The sequence below is a fragment of the Phalacrocorax aristotelis genome, chromosome 11 (assembly GCF_949628215.1).
Source record: "Phalacrocorax aristotelis chromosome 11, bGulAri2.1, whole genome shotgun sequence".
Taxonomy (NCBI): Eukaryota; Metazoa; Chordata; class Aves; order Suliformes; family Phalacrocoracidae; genus Phalacrocorax; species Phalacrocorax aristotelis.
In genome coordinates, this window is record NC_134286.1 from 12303161 (window position 1) to 12318261 (window position 15101).

The 15101-nt window shown below is 52.2% G+C and overlaps 1 protein-coding gene across 3 annotated transcripts; it reads left to right on the plus strand.

The window, feature by feature from the left end:
* The first annotated feature begins 1095 nt into the window (after nucleotides 1-1095).
* CNGA2 (cyclic nucleotide gated channel subunit alpha 2) lies at nucleotides 1096-11669 on the plus strand. 3 transcript variants are annotated; one of them, XM_075107001.1, is made up of 6 exons: nucleotides 1096-3530; nucleotides 3772-3882; nucleotides 4393-4563; nucleotides 6953-7060; nucleotides 7502-7608; nucleotides 8302-11669. In XM_075107001.1, the coding sequence occupies exons 1-6, from the start codon at nucleotides 3472-3474 to the stop codon at nucleotides 9723-9725; spliced, it is 1980 nt and encodes a 659-aa protein (XP_074963102.1). In that variant the 5' UTR covers nucleotides 1096-3471; the 3' UTR covers nucleotides 9726-11669. The 3 variants fall into 3 exon arrangements, with proteins under 3 accessions (XP_074963102.1, XP_074963101.1, XP_074963103.1); XM_075107000.1 differs by having other exon boundaries at nucleotides 1096-3568; nucleotides 8302-11668; XM_075107002.1 differs by lacking the exon at nucleotides 4393-4563 and having other exon boundaries at nucleotides 1096-3568; nucleotides 8302-11668.
* The last annotated feature ends 3432 nt before the right edge of the window (nucleotides 11670-15101 follow it).

Genomic DNA, 15101 nt, shown 5'->3' on the forward strand with positions numbered 1-15101 from the left:
CACAATGGGTCTGTATAAGGGGACTGCCGCTGTGTGGCTCGTGCCAGGAAAGAAGGTAAATCGTTTGGCTGGTTTTCTTTCTCTGGGAGGTGCAAACATGTTTTGGAGGAAACTTGTGTTGGTTTTGGTTTATTTTAATATGTATTTTAGAGTGAGAAGTGCTTGCATCCTGGGGGACGCACCACGTTCAAAGTGTGGACTGAAGATGTTTGGAGGAGAGGTGGTCAAACTGTGTGTGTTCTGAAAGGCTAATTATTGACAGGTTGCAGGGGATACAATATGACTTTCATGTAAGGCATAAAACCTGGTGTAAATCTGGAAACACTGACCCATAAAATGCATATTTTAATAAATTCCATGTGTTCTGAACATGTTTCTTCTACCAACTGTGGAGTCTGATTCTGGTATCTCAGTGGATGGGAACAGGTAAGGTTTATTCCCTTCACAGCAGGACTCTGACCTGGTGCCGGATGTCTCAGCCATGCATGCTTATTTAATCCGACGCTGGATTTCTGACATCTCTAGAGCTACAAGCCATTTGGCCTGCTGGTGTAAAACACACATGCCAGCCACCCTGGCCGGGGGCGGGATCTGGAGGAGGAGAGCTTCTGGTTAATGCTGTCCCTGTTGGGGTTGTGATGCTTTTATTTATTTCCTTTCTCTCTTCCCTGCCTCCTCTTCCTAGCTCTTCTTGTCCCAGGGAAGCAGATGTGGCAGAGCTGGGTGTCTCCTAGGGTCATTGCCACAACGACGTGCACGAAAATAAAGTGTCTTGTGCAATATGGTGCTCAAGGGAGCTGCGAGGGAGCAGCTACTGGAGTTCCCATGTTGCTTTTGAAGGCAGCTGCAGGCAGGGAGCAAAGAAGTGGAAGTGGGCAGGTGCTGCTGCCGGTGCTCCTGGTCTGTGAGCTGTCCCCAGTGCTGGGGTCTGTGGCGTGGTGCAGGGTGATGTGTCCCTCGCTGCTGGGTGCTCACCCAGGCAGCACCCAACGCTGCCAGCAGCCCCAGCCAAGGCTGTGAAAATTCCGTTTCTTCCTCTGGACTTCCTGCTGCCCAGGTTTTCAGTGAGATCAGAACAAGTGGAATTTAAGTCTTTGAAGGTAAAAAAAAAAAGGTAAAAAAGAAAAAAAAAAAAAGTAAGCCTTTGATAGTGAAGGGAATCCCTGTGCTGGTGCTTTCAGGTCAGCCCTGCACACAATGAAGGACTGCATGCGTGTGGCAGGGACTGATCGAGCCTCAGCCACTGCATGTGACTAGATGCCAGAGGAAGGGGGTAAAAATTAACCTCTTCCTCATTGCCTTGGGGATGCAAATTTTTTGCTAACTAGTGAATAAAATGGCTTTGTGAACAAAATATGAGGGCAGAAATTAGTGAAAGATGCATTTCATGATCATCTTCAAACTGCAGCTCTCTTTGCCAGGACTCCAGAGCAGCACATTTGGTCTCCTGCTCCCCGGGTGTGAGAAGTGACTGGATGGGAGCGTGTTAAAATGTGGCTACTTCTGCAATTTTTCTATGATAGCAGTAGCTGTGGCACAGCCTGTGAAGCAGGGAAAGAGTCACCAGCTTTGTTCTTCCCTAGGGCAGAGGGCCGGGAGGGGAGTAGAAGCAGATGGCCCAGGAGGCAATCCTGGTGTATCCCCTCGTGCAGCAGGACCTGAGCCCAGGTGGGGGTCTGCCAGCTGTGCCTGTCCCTGGGTGGGCTGTGAGACTTCCCCAAGGTTTGCTGGGGACTCAGGAGCCCCTGGACCCAGAGCTGCTCAGGATGACTATGACCTCCAGCCAGGCTCTGCCCTGAAGATGCCTGGGGTCCCTCCAGCCACTGGTGAGGTGGCAGGGGGAGAAGGGGATGCGTGGGTAGGGAAATGGAGTATCCCTGAGCGGCATGTTTCCCTCCTTCCCTTTCATCCCCCAGACACAAAGCTGGCTGCTATTAACTCCTCTGAAGTGTGCCTTGCTGCTCAGGGCGGTGAGGATGCTCAGGGGATGGGCGTGCTGTAGTGATGAGACACGCACACATGCGTGTGCATCCTCTCTGTGCACCGCAGAGGGCCCTTTGCCACTGCCACACTGCTGCCTGGCTGGAGCGCAGGCAGCTCTGCTTGTGCTGGCTTTGCTTTGCAGCTCAACACATTTTAAAAACCTGAGTGCTCCAGAGAGACCTGGGAGGCTCCCGGGGGCTGGATGCTCCCCAGCCACTCCTGCTAGCCCACATTCAGCAGCAGCCAAGTGTTGAAGGCTTCGAGGGAGACCAGGCTCGTAAGTGGACAGTGGTGGCTCCTTGGCAGTGGCTCCACTGCCTCAGGGAGGTGGCTCGCCTGGGCATGCATGACTGTCCCTGTGCTTGCAGTGTGGATATAGTCTCTGTGCATGTTGGTAGAGGTGTACAAGGCATTGCTTTCCCCCAAGCAGAGTCTTGGCAGTGGGCTGCACCATGTGAGAGCACGAGCGTGCTGTCTCCAGGAACCTGCCTCATCCATGCATTGCGGGTATGGAGGGTGTATTGTGCACTGTGGGGAGCAGGCGGGGTGACCAGGGTGGGAGTTTGTGGTCTAGGTAGGGCTGGGGAATGACCGTGTGCCTTTGTGTCCATGCACGTGCAAGTCTGTATTTCTGTGAGGTGCTTTTGCATGGTGTAGTCAATACTAGGGTGCAGCAGGAGAGTGAGGGCTGCATGTGATGCTGGGGTTGGGCAAGCCCCATGGGCATCTTTTGCCTTTTAGATAAACAAACCCCAGTGAAATCCCATGCTTAACAGCTCCACAGCAGTCTCTGCATATTAATGTAGGGTTTTCCCTGCTGCCCTCTGAAACCAGATGGTAGCTCCTGCCAGCAGGAACCTCAGCAAGGCTCTTAAATAGCAAACCTTAATTTCAAGTGCAGGGGAGGTTTCTGTGGTGACGAGAGGTGGGGTTCACTGGGTAGAGAACCAGGTTGTAGTGCCCTGGGGAAGGAGAGCACTTGCTCTGGTGCAACAACCCTTGTACATGCAAAGTATTCCCGGTGCTGCTGGTGAAGACAGTATCTCCCTGCCAGGGCTGGCCTTGAACTTACATCCCTTATGAGTCTATTTTCTTGTCCTTGGGCAGGCAGTGGTGCCGAGAGCTGTGGGCTCGTTGTTATGCCATGGCTCGCTGGGGAAGCTGTTGTCCCGGCAATGGCTGAGGAGCCTGAACAATGAGGAGAGCATCTTTCATGGGCCACAGGCAGATGTGGGATCGCTTGGGGAGGGTGAAATGCTCTGCAGGATTCTTACTGCATCATCAGTGATGGCTGGTGATAGAAAACATGGGGGTGGGCACATCCCATGGGGTTTGACTCTCTATTTTCCTGTGTTGTGCCATATCTCTGTGCTCAAACCGCGTGATGTGTCCTGCATGGCTCTTGTGGCTGTTTTTTGCCCTTTGCAGGTCTCTGGGTCAGGGTGTGTACCTGTGGTCTCCTCACATGGAGGATGATGGCCAAGATTAATGGTCTGCACAGCTCACCAGCCAACTGCTGCCCCTGCCCATCCACTCAAGCCCAAGTGGTGGGTGACGCAGAGGGGACGGGGCTCAGCACCAGGAGGTCAGGCTGGTCCCTGGTTTGGTTGAGGGAGGTAGCGGTGGGGCAGGGGAGGAGGGGAGGGCCAGCTCAGTGTGTCTGCCAAGACCTGGTGTGGGCAGGTCTGCAATGCCAAACCTCAGCTGCCTGCCTCTTCCAGTTTGGCTGTGGGCAGGTGCCACGATGGCGCAGTGTGGCTGTGACACCCCCCCCTTTACCCACTGCAGGACCTTCTCAACCCAGGATGACACCTCCTCAGAGCTGCGGAGAGGGGCTTCCTTGGATGTGGGGGAGCAGCCGTCTGCCTCCGCTTTCCAAGGCAGGCGAGCCTTGGCAAGGTATGTGTGTGTGCTGCCAGTCTGAACTGAGCCTGAGCCTTTTGTGCCTGGCTTTGACACTGGGGACTTGCATGGGGTCAGGATCCCCTCCTGCTGTATGGCATTCGAGCGTTGCAGGGACCAGGGTCTGTGAATGCTGCTCTGTGTCCCCTGGTGCCCATGGAGAGGGCTGTGGGAGGGGACAGTGACATCACCTCTGGGGCCCTGGGAAGGCTCCTTTGCCTTGCAGGTAGCCTGACTCTACCCCAGTCACCTACACATTCCTCATGTCCCTGTGGGAATGGCAACAGGATTAGGGAAGGAGCTGTGGGACTCTGCCAGTGTAGGCTCTCTTGCTCATATATTCTTGGTCCCATACCATCACTACAAGGTGGGAAAAAGGAAACATTTGGGCTTGAGAGGGAGCTGTGAGGGTTTTCTTCTCAGCTGTAGCCCCCCTGCTTGCTCTCAAGCTTTTGCTTTCTCCTTGCTCTGCAGACACCTCCTGACTCTGCCTCTCTCCTTGTTCAGGATAGTCCGGCTGGTGCTGGTGCTGAGGAACTGGGCCAGCAAGAGCTTGCATGAGGAGCAGCAAAGGCCAGACCCCTTCCTCGAGCGCTTCCAGGGCCCCGAGCTCCAGGCAGTGGCTGCAGGTGCTGGCAGTGATCTAGAGGACGAGGAGACGGAGGAGAAAAACAAAAAGTAGGGTCCCTTCCCTGTGGCTCCAGCCATCCTTTGCTGGAGATTAGCTGTGCACAGTGCTTGGGGGCTCCCAGCAGTGATGGCTAATAGAGGTGGATGGGAATGGGAAAGGATGAGGTAGGAGGCGGTGGTGGAAAGGGTCCTCCCTGCCCTCACCAGCCCCTGTCCTGGTAGCTAGACTGGCTTTGCTGGGCTGTTGTGCAGTCACACACGACCTGGTAGTCTGTTCCTGTGGAGAAGACCTGGCCTGTCCCTCACCCATGGGGTCTGTCTCCCCAGTCCATGCTCTGGTAGGAAACACACATTGCATGGCTCATGACAGCTAGCAGACCTCCCCATTTTCAGAGCAGTTTAACCCAAGGGTCGGCATTTGGAGCCAGCCCTAAGTCTGTAAAGAGATGTACCTTCAGCTTGCGCATATGAGGAGCTGGGGACAAGCCAAGGGATGCAGGGTCTTTACCCAGGAGACCACAGCAATCACAGACGCGTGGGATTTGCTGGTCTCATTGATCATCTGCGAGATGAAGGGAGTGCATTTGCTGGACATGCCCTCCCCCTCCCCAAGAGCAGACACTGTGACGGCAGCTTTCTGAAAAGGCTCTTTCAAATTCAACCCTTTCATTTTCTCAGCTCACACTCCCAGTGAAAAGCAATAACCTGGCTTTTCTTCTGCTGGCTAATTAAAGGGCAAAGCTCACAGACTGTTCTGGACCTTACCATTATACATGGTAATTAAAGCATCAAAAAATGATTGTTTTCTGCAGGAGAAAAATATCTAAGCCTTGTATCTAGGTCTTTACTAGTTATGGAAAAAGCCATCCTGACCTGCAAGGTTAAGGGGAGCTTGTTAATTATCAGAGGGAGCTTAAGTGTGCTGTGAAGGGGCTGCTTGGTGCCAACGGGCTCCTGGGGAGACGGTGGTAACTTCTGCTGTTTTCTAGGTTCTCAGCTCTACATGTAAGAAGAGTCCCAGGTCTGGTAATTCCAAACATGAGCTGCTGTTCACAGCCGTGAGAGCCTCCACGGTTGCAGGCGTGGGTGCAAAGGCTTTGGGAAGAGGCAGATGATTATTCCCTCTTCGTGGGTTAACCCAGAGGCCTGGTTTTCCAGCCCTGGACCCACTGTCAGTGTAATGTCAGTGAGTCTGGCCACCTGCCGTGGGCAGCACTGGTGAATTAAAGCTGAAATTACCAGTGTAATTACCAACGTTATTGAGGTTATTAGTGCTTGGGGGTGTTACAACAGTACCAGCTGTCTGCAGGTGAATCAGTGCTTCCTGTGCTGTATGTCCCAGGGAGCAGAGAGTCCTTTTCTCAAAAAACATTCAAGTCACACTTTGTGAGCAAAAGATAAGCACTTTTAATGGGGAGGTTGGACCACCTGCTTGTCTGTGGCTGTACCCAGAGCAAATGTGAAGGACTGCCTCTGGCTTTTCTCCGAGTGCTGGTCCCCATGTTATGGGCACTGTGGGTGGTGCTGCTGCCTGTGCTGCTGGGGAAGCAGACTTCAAGGCACAGGTTTTGCTTTTGAAGCTGTCAGAAGCAGTGGGTTGGGCATGGGGAATCTGTTGGCAAGTGGGTTGGTTTTTTTTCCTATCACTGGAGGGAGTTTTGCATGTTCAAAGCTGTAAAGGGGGGAAGGAAGGAGGCACAGAGGGATTTTTGCCCTACAAGGCTGCAGCAGCTAAGTCTATCAGCCCAGCCACAGAGTTTCTCTTCCCTGGCTTCTCCAGTGAGATCAGGTGACTGGAGCACATACATCTTCTCTCAGAGTCCCCAGAGGGCCAGGATCAAACACCTGGGAGAAGTTCAGAGGCTGGGCCCAGGACTGAGCAAACTGCAGGAAGGCAGCTGTGAGCAGCATGGTGATGGCAGCCTTGCAATGTCAGCTGCCCCCCCGGTCACTGCTCTGGGGCTTGGGCATACCCTCCTGCTGCTCCCACTGACCTGCAGCACACTTTCCTTCCTGCTCTAATCGATCTCCTTTAAGATCCGTCTGGCACCAATCCATACCTCATCTGGGAGAGGCAATGTCACATAACAAGAAGTTTTCTGATCACCCTCTTCCATACATCTGTTTCTGGCTCTGACACTGCGATGCTGTGTGCATGTAGGCCACCTGCTTTGCCTTACGGTCCTACAGTTTCCTCTTCTGGTACATTACTGAGCCCAGTTTTGGGGATAAATAGGCTTAAAGAGTACTGGACATTTTTGCTCAGCACTGCTGAGTCTGGTTTTAGTTTACAGACTGGCACTCAAGCTGCAGCTATGTTTAAGCTAGTCTAGTGCAAGGGATGAAGGATGTGGCTCAGATGGTTCCTTCCAACCCTATTTTCTATGTTTAGGCCTTTATTCATACATTTCCAGCTCTGGCTTCTCTCTGCTTCCAGGAAGAAATGGCAGATCTTTGTGGTGGACCCTGCAGGGGACTGGTATTACCATTGGCTGGCTGTCATTGCAGTTCCTGTCTTCTATAACTGGTGCTTTCTCATAGCCAGGTGAGCTGGGAGGTTGCAGGGTCCCTGTTTCCTCTAATCCTTCTGCTCATCTGGTTGCCGTGGCTCAGCCAGCATCAGACAACTGAAAACAGTGGTGCTGGGGCTGGTGGGAATCTAAAGGAAAGGAGCTCATGCTATCACCGTACACTTCTGCAGTGCAAAGACAGAGCATCCATCCTCTGGCCCCGATTGGAAAGGACCATGATTTTGGGGTAAAACTGCAACATGCATTTGGGAGGTGGTTTCAAGACGACGTTTCACCCAGGTCAAGGGAGGGCAGGTTTTTCAGAGAAGGGGGTTTTAATTTCTAGAAGAGGGGCAAGTGGCCAAGCTCTTTTGGAGAGTTAGGGGCCTCAGAGTCAGCCTATATTCAGCTGTAACAGTTGGAGATGAGAAGGAGATTTGTTGATCTCACCACCCTATTTTATGACCTTCCTCCAGGGCTTGCTTCAGTGACCTGCAAAAGACCTATGTTGTCCTCTGGCTGGTGTTAGACTACGTCTCGGACTCTATCTACATTGGGGACATAGTGATCTGCCTGCATACAGGTAAGCAGAAGCAGCATCCTATCTTGTGAGTGCTTTGCTTTAATCCCTAAAAGTGGAGATGAGCTGCAAGGGAGAGGCCTAATCTACAGCGCCATTAGAAGAAAGGTTTTGTCTACCTTGGCACTCACTAGTACGAAGCAGTCTCCAGAGAAAGAATCTAATTAAAAGATCTGAGAAACGGAGTAAGTTTCAGAATGAAAGATTAATCATCCCAGCTTTCAACTTCACCTTTGAACAATTGTACAAAATTACCTGCATTACTATAAGTATTCGAGCATAGTTGAAGGTCTGTATCTCTGATTTTGCATCAGTTCAGCTAATGAATTATTTACATGGAAAAATGGTAGAATTTTATGTTCTCAGAACGCAGCAGGTGGCTGTACATCTTCTGTCAGAACTGCAATAATTAATGATCTGTAGGATGGAAACCTTTGTGTCCCCATTTCTTTGTGGCAACAGAGTAAATCCCTAAGTGATATCTTTAGGTGGCTTTTGCCACATGAAGGGCTTGAGTGATAACAAAAAGCTTGTAAGCCGAGTAGATCAGGTGGACCTGGTAATATTTGGATGACCCTGTGTATATATGCACACATGTGCATGGCATACCATAAAATGTTTCTCGGAAGTGCTTACAAAGCCTGCAGAAGAGTTGAACATAAGCCAAGATAATTTGATAATTTGCTTCTCTATTAGGTTTCTTGGAACAGGGCCTCCTGGTTAAGGACCTGAGGAAACTACGGCATAACTACATCCACACCTTACAGTTCAAGTTGGATGTTCTCTCCATCCTGCCCACAGACCTGGCATACTTTGCCGTGGGATTGCACTGCCCTGAATTGCGTTTCAACAGGCTGCTGCACTTCTCCCGCATGTTTGAGTTCTTTGATAGGACTGAGACCAGAACCAGCCACCCCAACATCTTCCGTATCAGCAACTTGGTCCTTTATATCTTGGTCATCATCCATTGGAATGCATGCATTTATTATGCCATCTCAAAGGCTATAGGCTTTGGAGAGGACACCTGGGTCTATCCCAATGTCACAGACCCTGAATATGGGTATCTGATCCGGGAGTACGTCTACTGTCTCTACTGGTCTACGTTGACTTTGACTACCATTGGAGAGACCCCTCCGCCTGTGCGTGATGAAGAGTACCTCTTTGTGATCTTTGATTTCCTTATCGGTGTCCTCATCTTTGCCACCATTGTGGGGAATGTGGGATCCATGATATCCAACATGAATGCCACTAGGGCAGAGTTCCAGGCAAAAATTGATGCCATCAAACACTACATGCAGTTCCGCAAGGTGAGCAAAGACATGGAAACCAAAGTTATCAAGTGGTTTGACTACCTGTGGACCAATAAGAAGGCAGTAGATGAACAGGAAGTTCTCAAGAATCTCCCTGATAAGTTAAGGGCAGAGATTGCCATCAATGTTCACCTGGAGACACTGAAGAAGGTGAGGATTTTCCAGGACTGTGAGGCAGGTCTACTGGTGGAGCTGGTGCTGAAGCTTCGCCCTCAGGTGTTCAGCCCAGGAGATTATATTTGCCGGAAAGGAGACATTGGGAAAGAGATGTACATCATCAAGGAGGGGAAGCTGGCTGTGGTGGCGGATGATGGAATGACACAGTATGCTTTGCTCACTGCAGGAGGCTGCTTTGGTGAGATCAGTATCCTCAACATTAAAGGGAGCAAAATGGGCAACAGGCGCACAGCCAACATCCGTAGCTTGGGCTACTCTGATCTTTTCTGCCTGTCAAAGGAAGATCTTATGGAAGCAGTCACAGAGTATCCTGATGCCAAAAAAGTCTTGGAGGAGCGTGGCCGGGAGATCTTGGTCAAGGAAGGGCTGCTGGATGAGGCAGCTGCAGAGGCAAGCACGGAAGGGAAGAGCATGGAGGAGAAGCTGGATAGGCTGGCCTGGAACCTGGACACACTGCACACCCGCTTTGGCCGGCTTCTGACAGAGTACAATGATGCCCAGATGAAGCTCAAGCAGCGCATCGCTGTTCTGGAGTCCAAGATGAGGCAGCAGGATCTGGAGGACTTCTTCTCTGATAGCTCGGACAGTCTCCTTGAGGATGAGGAGGAAGCTTTACCTGGTGGGACGCAATGATGGGATGCAGCAGTCAGCTAGATGATGTCTGGCCTTGTGCTGAGACAATGTTTGCTACTTCACAAGGCAGATCCTGTGGCTGCCGTGCTGGGGACTTCTCTCAGGTCCTTAGCATTGCTGCTGCCACTGCCTTGATGGCAGCTCCTGGATGGCTCCAAATCAGGTGACAGTCCTAGCTCCTCCTCTGGCCTGTCCCTTTTCTCATTGTCTTGATTCTGAGACCTTGAACTTGGATCACTAAAGAGAGGAGAATATCCAATGCCACCACTAACATTTCTTTCCAGCTATGGCAAAAGTTGCCCATCACACCTCCTTCCTCCTATTTGCCTTAATAGAAGGTGGGACATGAATCTTGCATGGACGGCTACCTGGACATGCTGACCTCCCATGTATGTTGAGGAGATGCAGAGTCACGGCAGACAGAGCCTGCCATGTGCCACCTACCCATCAACACAAGGACCAAGGAGGAGAAGAGCTTTGGAAGATGCTGCATTCCTTGCAGATAACAAAATGACCCCAACGAGAGACACCAAAACACAAGCCAGATATTTACAAATGCATTTTGGGTTCAGCCTTTATAACTCACTTTAGGTCGATAGTCTACTGAGTGTCTGTGGACACAGTCTGCACCAAAAGACTCCTTACTCACAAGATACCAAAACTCAGTGAAGACAGCCCAGTCTGTGCCTCTTACGCCTGCAAATGGAGAGATTTGTCTGGGTCACTGTCACTGCCTACGTCATCTCCACCACCCACACTGAGGCTGGACATCTGGCTGGAAGGGCAGGCAGCTGCCGTCCTCCTGCCTACCTCTGTTTTCCCTTCTGCTATATTTGGTGTGGCCAAATGGCACCTGGCATGGGTGGCTGAGCACCACAACTTCCTTATGAAAACGTGGCACCATTGCATGCGCTGGCAAAGCTCTGCCAGGCTGGGCTGCAGCCCTGCAGGCTCCATGGTGTGAGCAGCTTGTTGGTGAGGGGCACAGTGCAGGAAAGGCCACCAAAACCCTGCAAGCAACAGCAACCCCAGCACAAGCACCCATGCCTAAGGATACTGTGTGGGTGCTGGGGCTGGGGGATGCAACCTCACTTCTTGCTTCTTTCACATAGCTTGCCCTGGCCCGTGTGTAGGTGTCTGGGACCTCCTGCTCCTGCCCACTGGGTCTGTGGGGTGGGCTGGGCCTGGTTTCTGAGGGAGAGAACATTTGGTGGAGAAGGAGATTTTGGAGGAATTAATGTTCTGGGTCAAATTCAGCCAATAGTTTGGTTAAAATAATGGGATGACACGTGGGGAGGTATCAAGCCAGAAAGGTTCATGGTAGAAAACTGCAGGTATTTGCTTTGTCCTTTCTTTTCCTTCCAACGTAAGACTGCCTCTCTTAATTTTGTATGAGAATTTTCCATTTAAAAATAATGGCCTTGTTTTTTGGGATTGGTGGGAGAGGGAAGGTTAAATTACCAAAATTAGAATTTGCAGTCAGATAAAAAGTTTTTCGACATGTCTAAATTGAATTGTAGGGTTTCTGTGTGAGTTTTTTTTTTTTTTTTAATTAAGATGATTTTATTTGAAGATGAGGTGTTTTCTGTTCTGCTTTTTCTTGTAACACCAAGAGCCCTGGCTCCCAGCTTTCCCTTTTCCTGTGATTTGTCGCTCCTGAATTTGCCGCTCGTTCCTTGCCTGCGGCGGGGGGCAGGGGGCGGGCGGCGGGCAGAGCATCCCGCGCCGGGGCAGCGGAGGCGGGCGGGCACCTCCGCCGCCGCTGCCGCCCTGCGGATGCGGGCCGGGCGCCGGGAGAGGGTGCTGCGAGCCGCGGAACCGCCGCGCCCGCGGGGCTGCGGGGGCCTGGAGGCGGCTGCGGGGGTCTGGAGGCGGCCCCGGCAGCCGGGACCCTCCGTGCGGGCTGTGGGTTTGCAGCCACTCGTGTTCCAGCTGCGGGGAGCCGCGCGTTTGGCAACGCACCATTTGAGCGTTTCCCGATGGAGCTGCAGCTTCCTGGGGGGGTGAGCTGGAGCCTCTTCCACCACCCTGGCGCTTCTCGTTCCCTGGTGCCAGCCCCGTGCACCTAGTGCGCGCCCCCTCGGCTGAGAGCCCGTGGGCTTTGCTTCTCCGCTGCTGGGGAGCACGGGTGGCTGGGCGATGCAGTCAGCCGGGGACAGCGGGTGCCTGTCCCCTGCCTGGGCCTGCCTGTCTCCAGGACAGGGCAACTCCTGCCTCCGGGTTGGGGAGCTGTTGGCAGTTTAGGGGATGTTCTGTTTTAGTCTAGGAAAAAAAACCAAAGGTGGAGACTACCTCTTCCCCCAGTTTTAATCTGAGATAATATCCACTCGGGAAACTTTAAGCTTTCAGACAAACTACCCCAGAGGATGGCTTTGTGAATTCAGAGCAGACCCCTCTTGTTTCCTCACTGTGGTAAGCCAGGAAACCATAGATTGATGAGCCACTTGATAGGCCTGCTAATGAAATTAGCAGCAGCTCTGTGATTTTTTTCAGCGGGCAGGACAGGCAGATGTTGGAGAGAAGCACACAATGGCACAGCTGCACTTGCGAGCTGCCTAAATTCCCAGCGGCATGGACTCGGGGCACAGCAGATACAGCTTTGGCTGCTGCCCATTTTACAGGTTGTTTTCGTATGTACCTTCCCCCCATGAGGCTTTCCTGTAGATAGGGAGCAGAGGGCTGCCAAAGGCTTCCCCGCAGGGTTGGTATCCACAAGGGTGCCCACTGTAAGGGGCTGCTCAGTGCTCTGCAGAGACTTGCCCATGCACCGTGATACATTAAACTGCTTTGTCCATATATTATCAATAATTTCCTTCTTTTAGATCTCTCCCATTACAAAAAAATAATCCCCTATACAACAGAAGCATTCTCAGCTGTGTGTTGTGGATGGGCAACATCAAATATGGAGCAAATATATTGACTGGCTGAGAGGTCAGACTGGGGAAAACCATGTGTAACTCACCAGGCACCCACACTTTCCAGTGCCATCGAACCAGGGAAGCCCCCTGACTTCTGTGGCTGATGTTTTCTGCAAATCTGCTGCTACCAAAGGGTGCATCTTCAGACCTAACCTGCCTCTACCAGAGCTGCAGGAAAAGGGCTGGGATTCTAGGGTGAATCAACCACTAATGCATCGTGTCGTACTGGGTTTTCCTCCTTCTCTCTAAGCACTGCTTCTAGGAATGAAATAATCATCGCTGGATAATACCCAGAAAAAGCTCTCTCATTGGCCTCTGGGAAATGTAAGTACCCATTTCACAGCTGGGGGAAATGCAGAGAGCTAGCCAGGACACAATGGTGATAACTCCTGCCTCCTGGCTGCCTGCTTTTTGTTTTTCTTAAGATGTTCATGAAGAGGCCATTTTGGTGATTGTGAGCAAGCCCCAAAATAACCTCTTCTGCTTAGGCTGTGGCCAGCAAGGCTGGAGACTGCAGCACAGGAGATCATAGAATCATACAATGTCCTGAGTTGGAAGGCACCTGCAAGGATCACCGAGTCTAACTCCTGTCCCTGCACAGGACAACCCCAAATTCACACCATGTTTCTGAGAGCCTTGTCCAAGTGCTTCCTGAATATTGCCAGGCCTGGCGCGTGATGCCTCCCTGGGGAGCCTGTTCCAGGGCTCCACCGCCCTCTGGGTGAAGAACCTTCTCCTAATATCCAGCCTAACCCTCCCCTGGCACATCTCCCTGCCATCCCCTCGGGTCCTGTTGTTGGTCACCAGAGAGAAGAGATCAGTGCCTGCCCCTCCTTCTCCCCCTGGGAGGAAGCTGCAGACTGCGATGAGGGCTGCCCTCAGCCTCCTCTGCTCCAGGCTGAACAAACCAAGTCACTTCAGCTGCTCCTCATACGGTTTCCCCTCTAAACCCTTCACCAACTTCGTGGCCCTTCTCTGGACACTCTCCAGTAGCTTTATATCCTTAACATACCGTGGTGCCCAAACCTGCACCCAGCACTCGAGGTGAGGCCGCCCCAGCGCGGGGCAGAGCGGGACAATCCCCTCCCTCGCCTGGCTGCGATGCAGCGCTTGATGCACCCCAGGGCACTGGATGATCTGGCTTTGCCTCTTATCCAGAGGTAAGTTAGGTCAGCAAGCTGCAAGCAGGGTTCATATGAGTTTGGACCACTGGGTTTTGGGATTGCAGCGTGGGCCTGGCTTTGAGCCCAGGGTCTGGCATGAAGCCTGAAGCTTCTGAGTCTTGCAGCACAGCAGGCTCACCCTGGTCAGAAGTTCATTTGTGGTGCATGCAGTGCTAGGGGAAAGGTGTAAAACACAGAGCTTGTGGGGTTGGTTAGCTCATGGCTCACCAGGATCCCTGATGACTGTGGTTCTGGTGTGTGTCATGGCAAGGGCAGCAGTACAGCTGTTCTTGGTGCTGCTGAACTTGGTGCTGGTCTTCTCCGTAGTGCTGTGCCACTGCAATAGTCTGCTCTGCACTGCTGAGATGGGGTCTGGCTGTCCAGCCAAGGCCTCAAGCAGTGCAAAGCAGTGGGCAAGCTCTGGTCTTGTTCTGTCTTCCTGACTGCATTGTGTCTCTCCTATGGGCTCAGCTGAAGTCTCTTGAAAATCAGGAAAGTTTGAAGGCAGTTCCAAGCTCTCCAGCACAGGCCTCTTTGAGTGCTCCCTAGAAGGCTTTACCTCCCCCAGCTCCTGCCTCCTCTGCACCCAAGGGAACCAGGACTGCCTGTGTGCTGCTAGTGCTGCCTTCCCAGGAGTGAGACACTGCCTGCAGAGGGCTGCTGTGAGCAAGATTTCCACCTGTTCTCCAGGGGCTGGGGTGTGAAGGTGGTGTAGAAGGTCATCAGACTGCCATTGCAGCTGTTCCCTAGAGGGGGGATGGCTTGCTCATAATCATATGGATTCAATAGCTCTGAAATCAAAGAACTGCCTGCTTGTCCTGCAGGTACGAGTGGGGTTTCAGAGAAAAGGCTCTACACTCAGCTTGTCCTCATGGGCTGTGGGTGATGCTGGATGTGCTGCATCCTGGGACTGCTCCTGGGGAAGGGCTGGAGAGGACAGCCACCATGCACCAGCATGGTGGCTACTCCTACTGCTAAAGGGTTTTTGGTGGTGCTGGGCAATGTATGTTTTCTTTGCAGCCCCTGATGAGTATCTGAGGACCTTCCTGAGGTTTTTGAGTGAGTCTTGACTCACTGAGGTGTGGTCTTCCCTTTGGAGAGGAAGGTTGGTGCTAAACACCCAGTGTGTCATACAGACTGGTGGGTGCTCGGTCACAGTTTTGTCCTGTGGAGATCAAGGCAGTATCGCCATCACCATGAGCACGTTTCGGAGCCATGAGTTGCAGAGCCAAAGTAGCTGACCGTTGCACCCCTCTTGCAGTCGGCAGGAGGCTGCATACCTGCACATCGTGCAG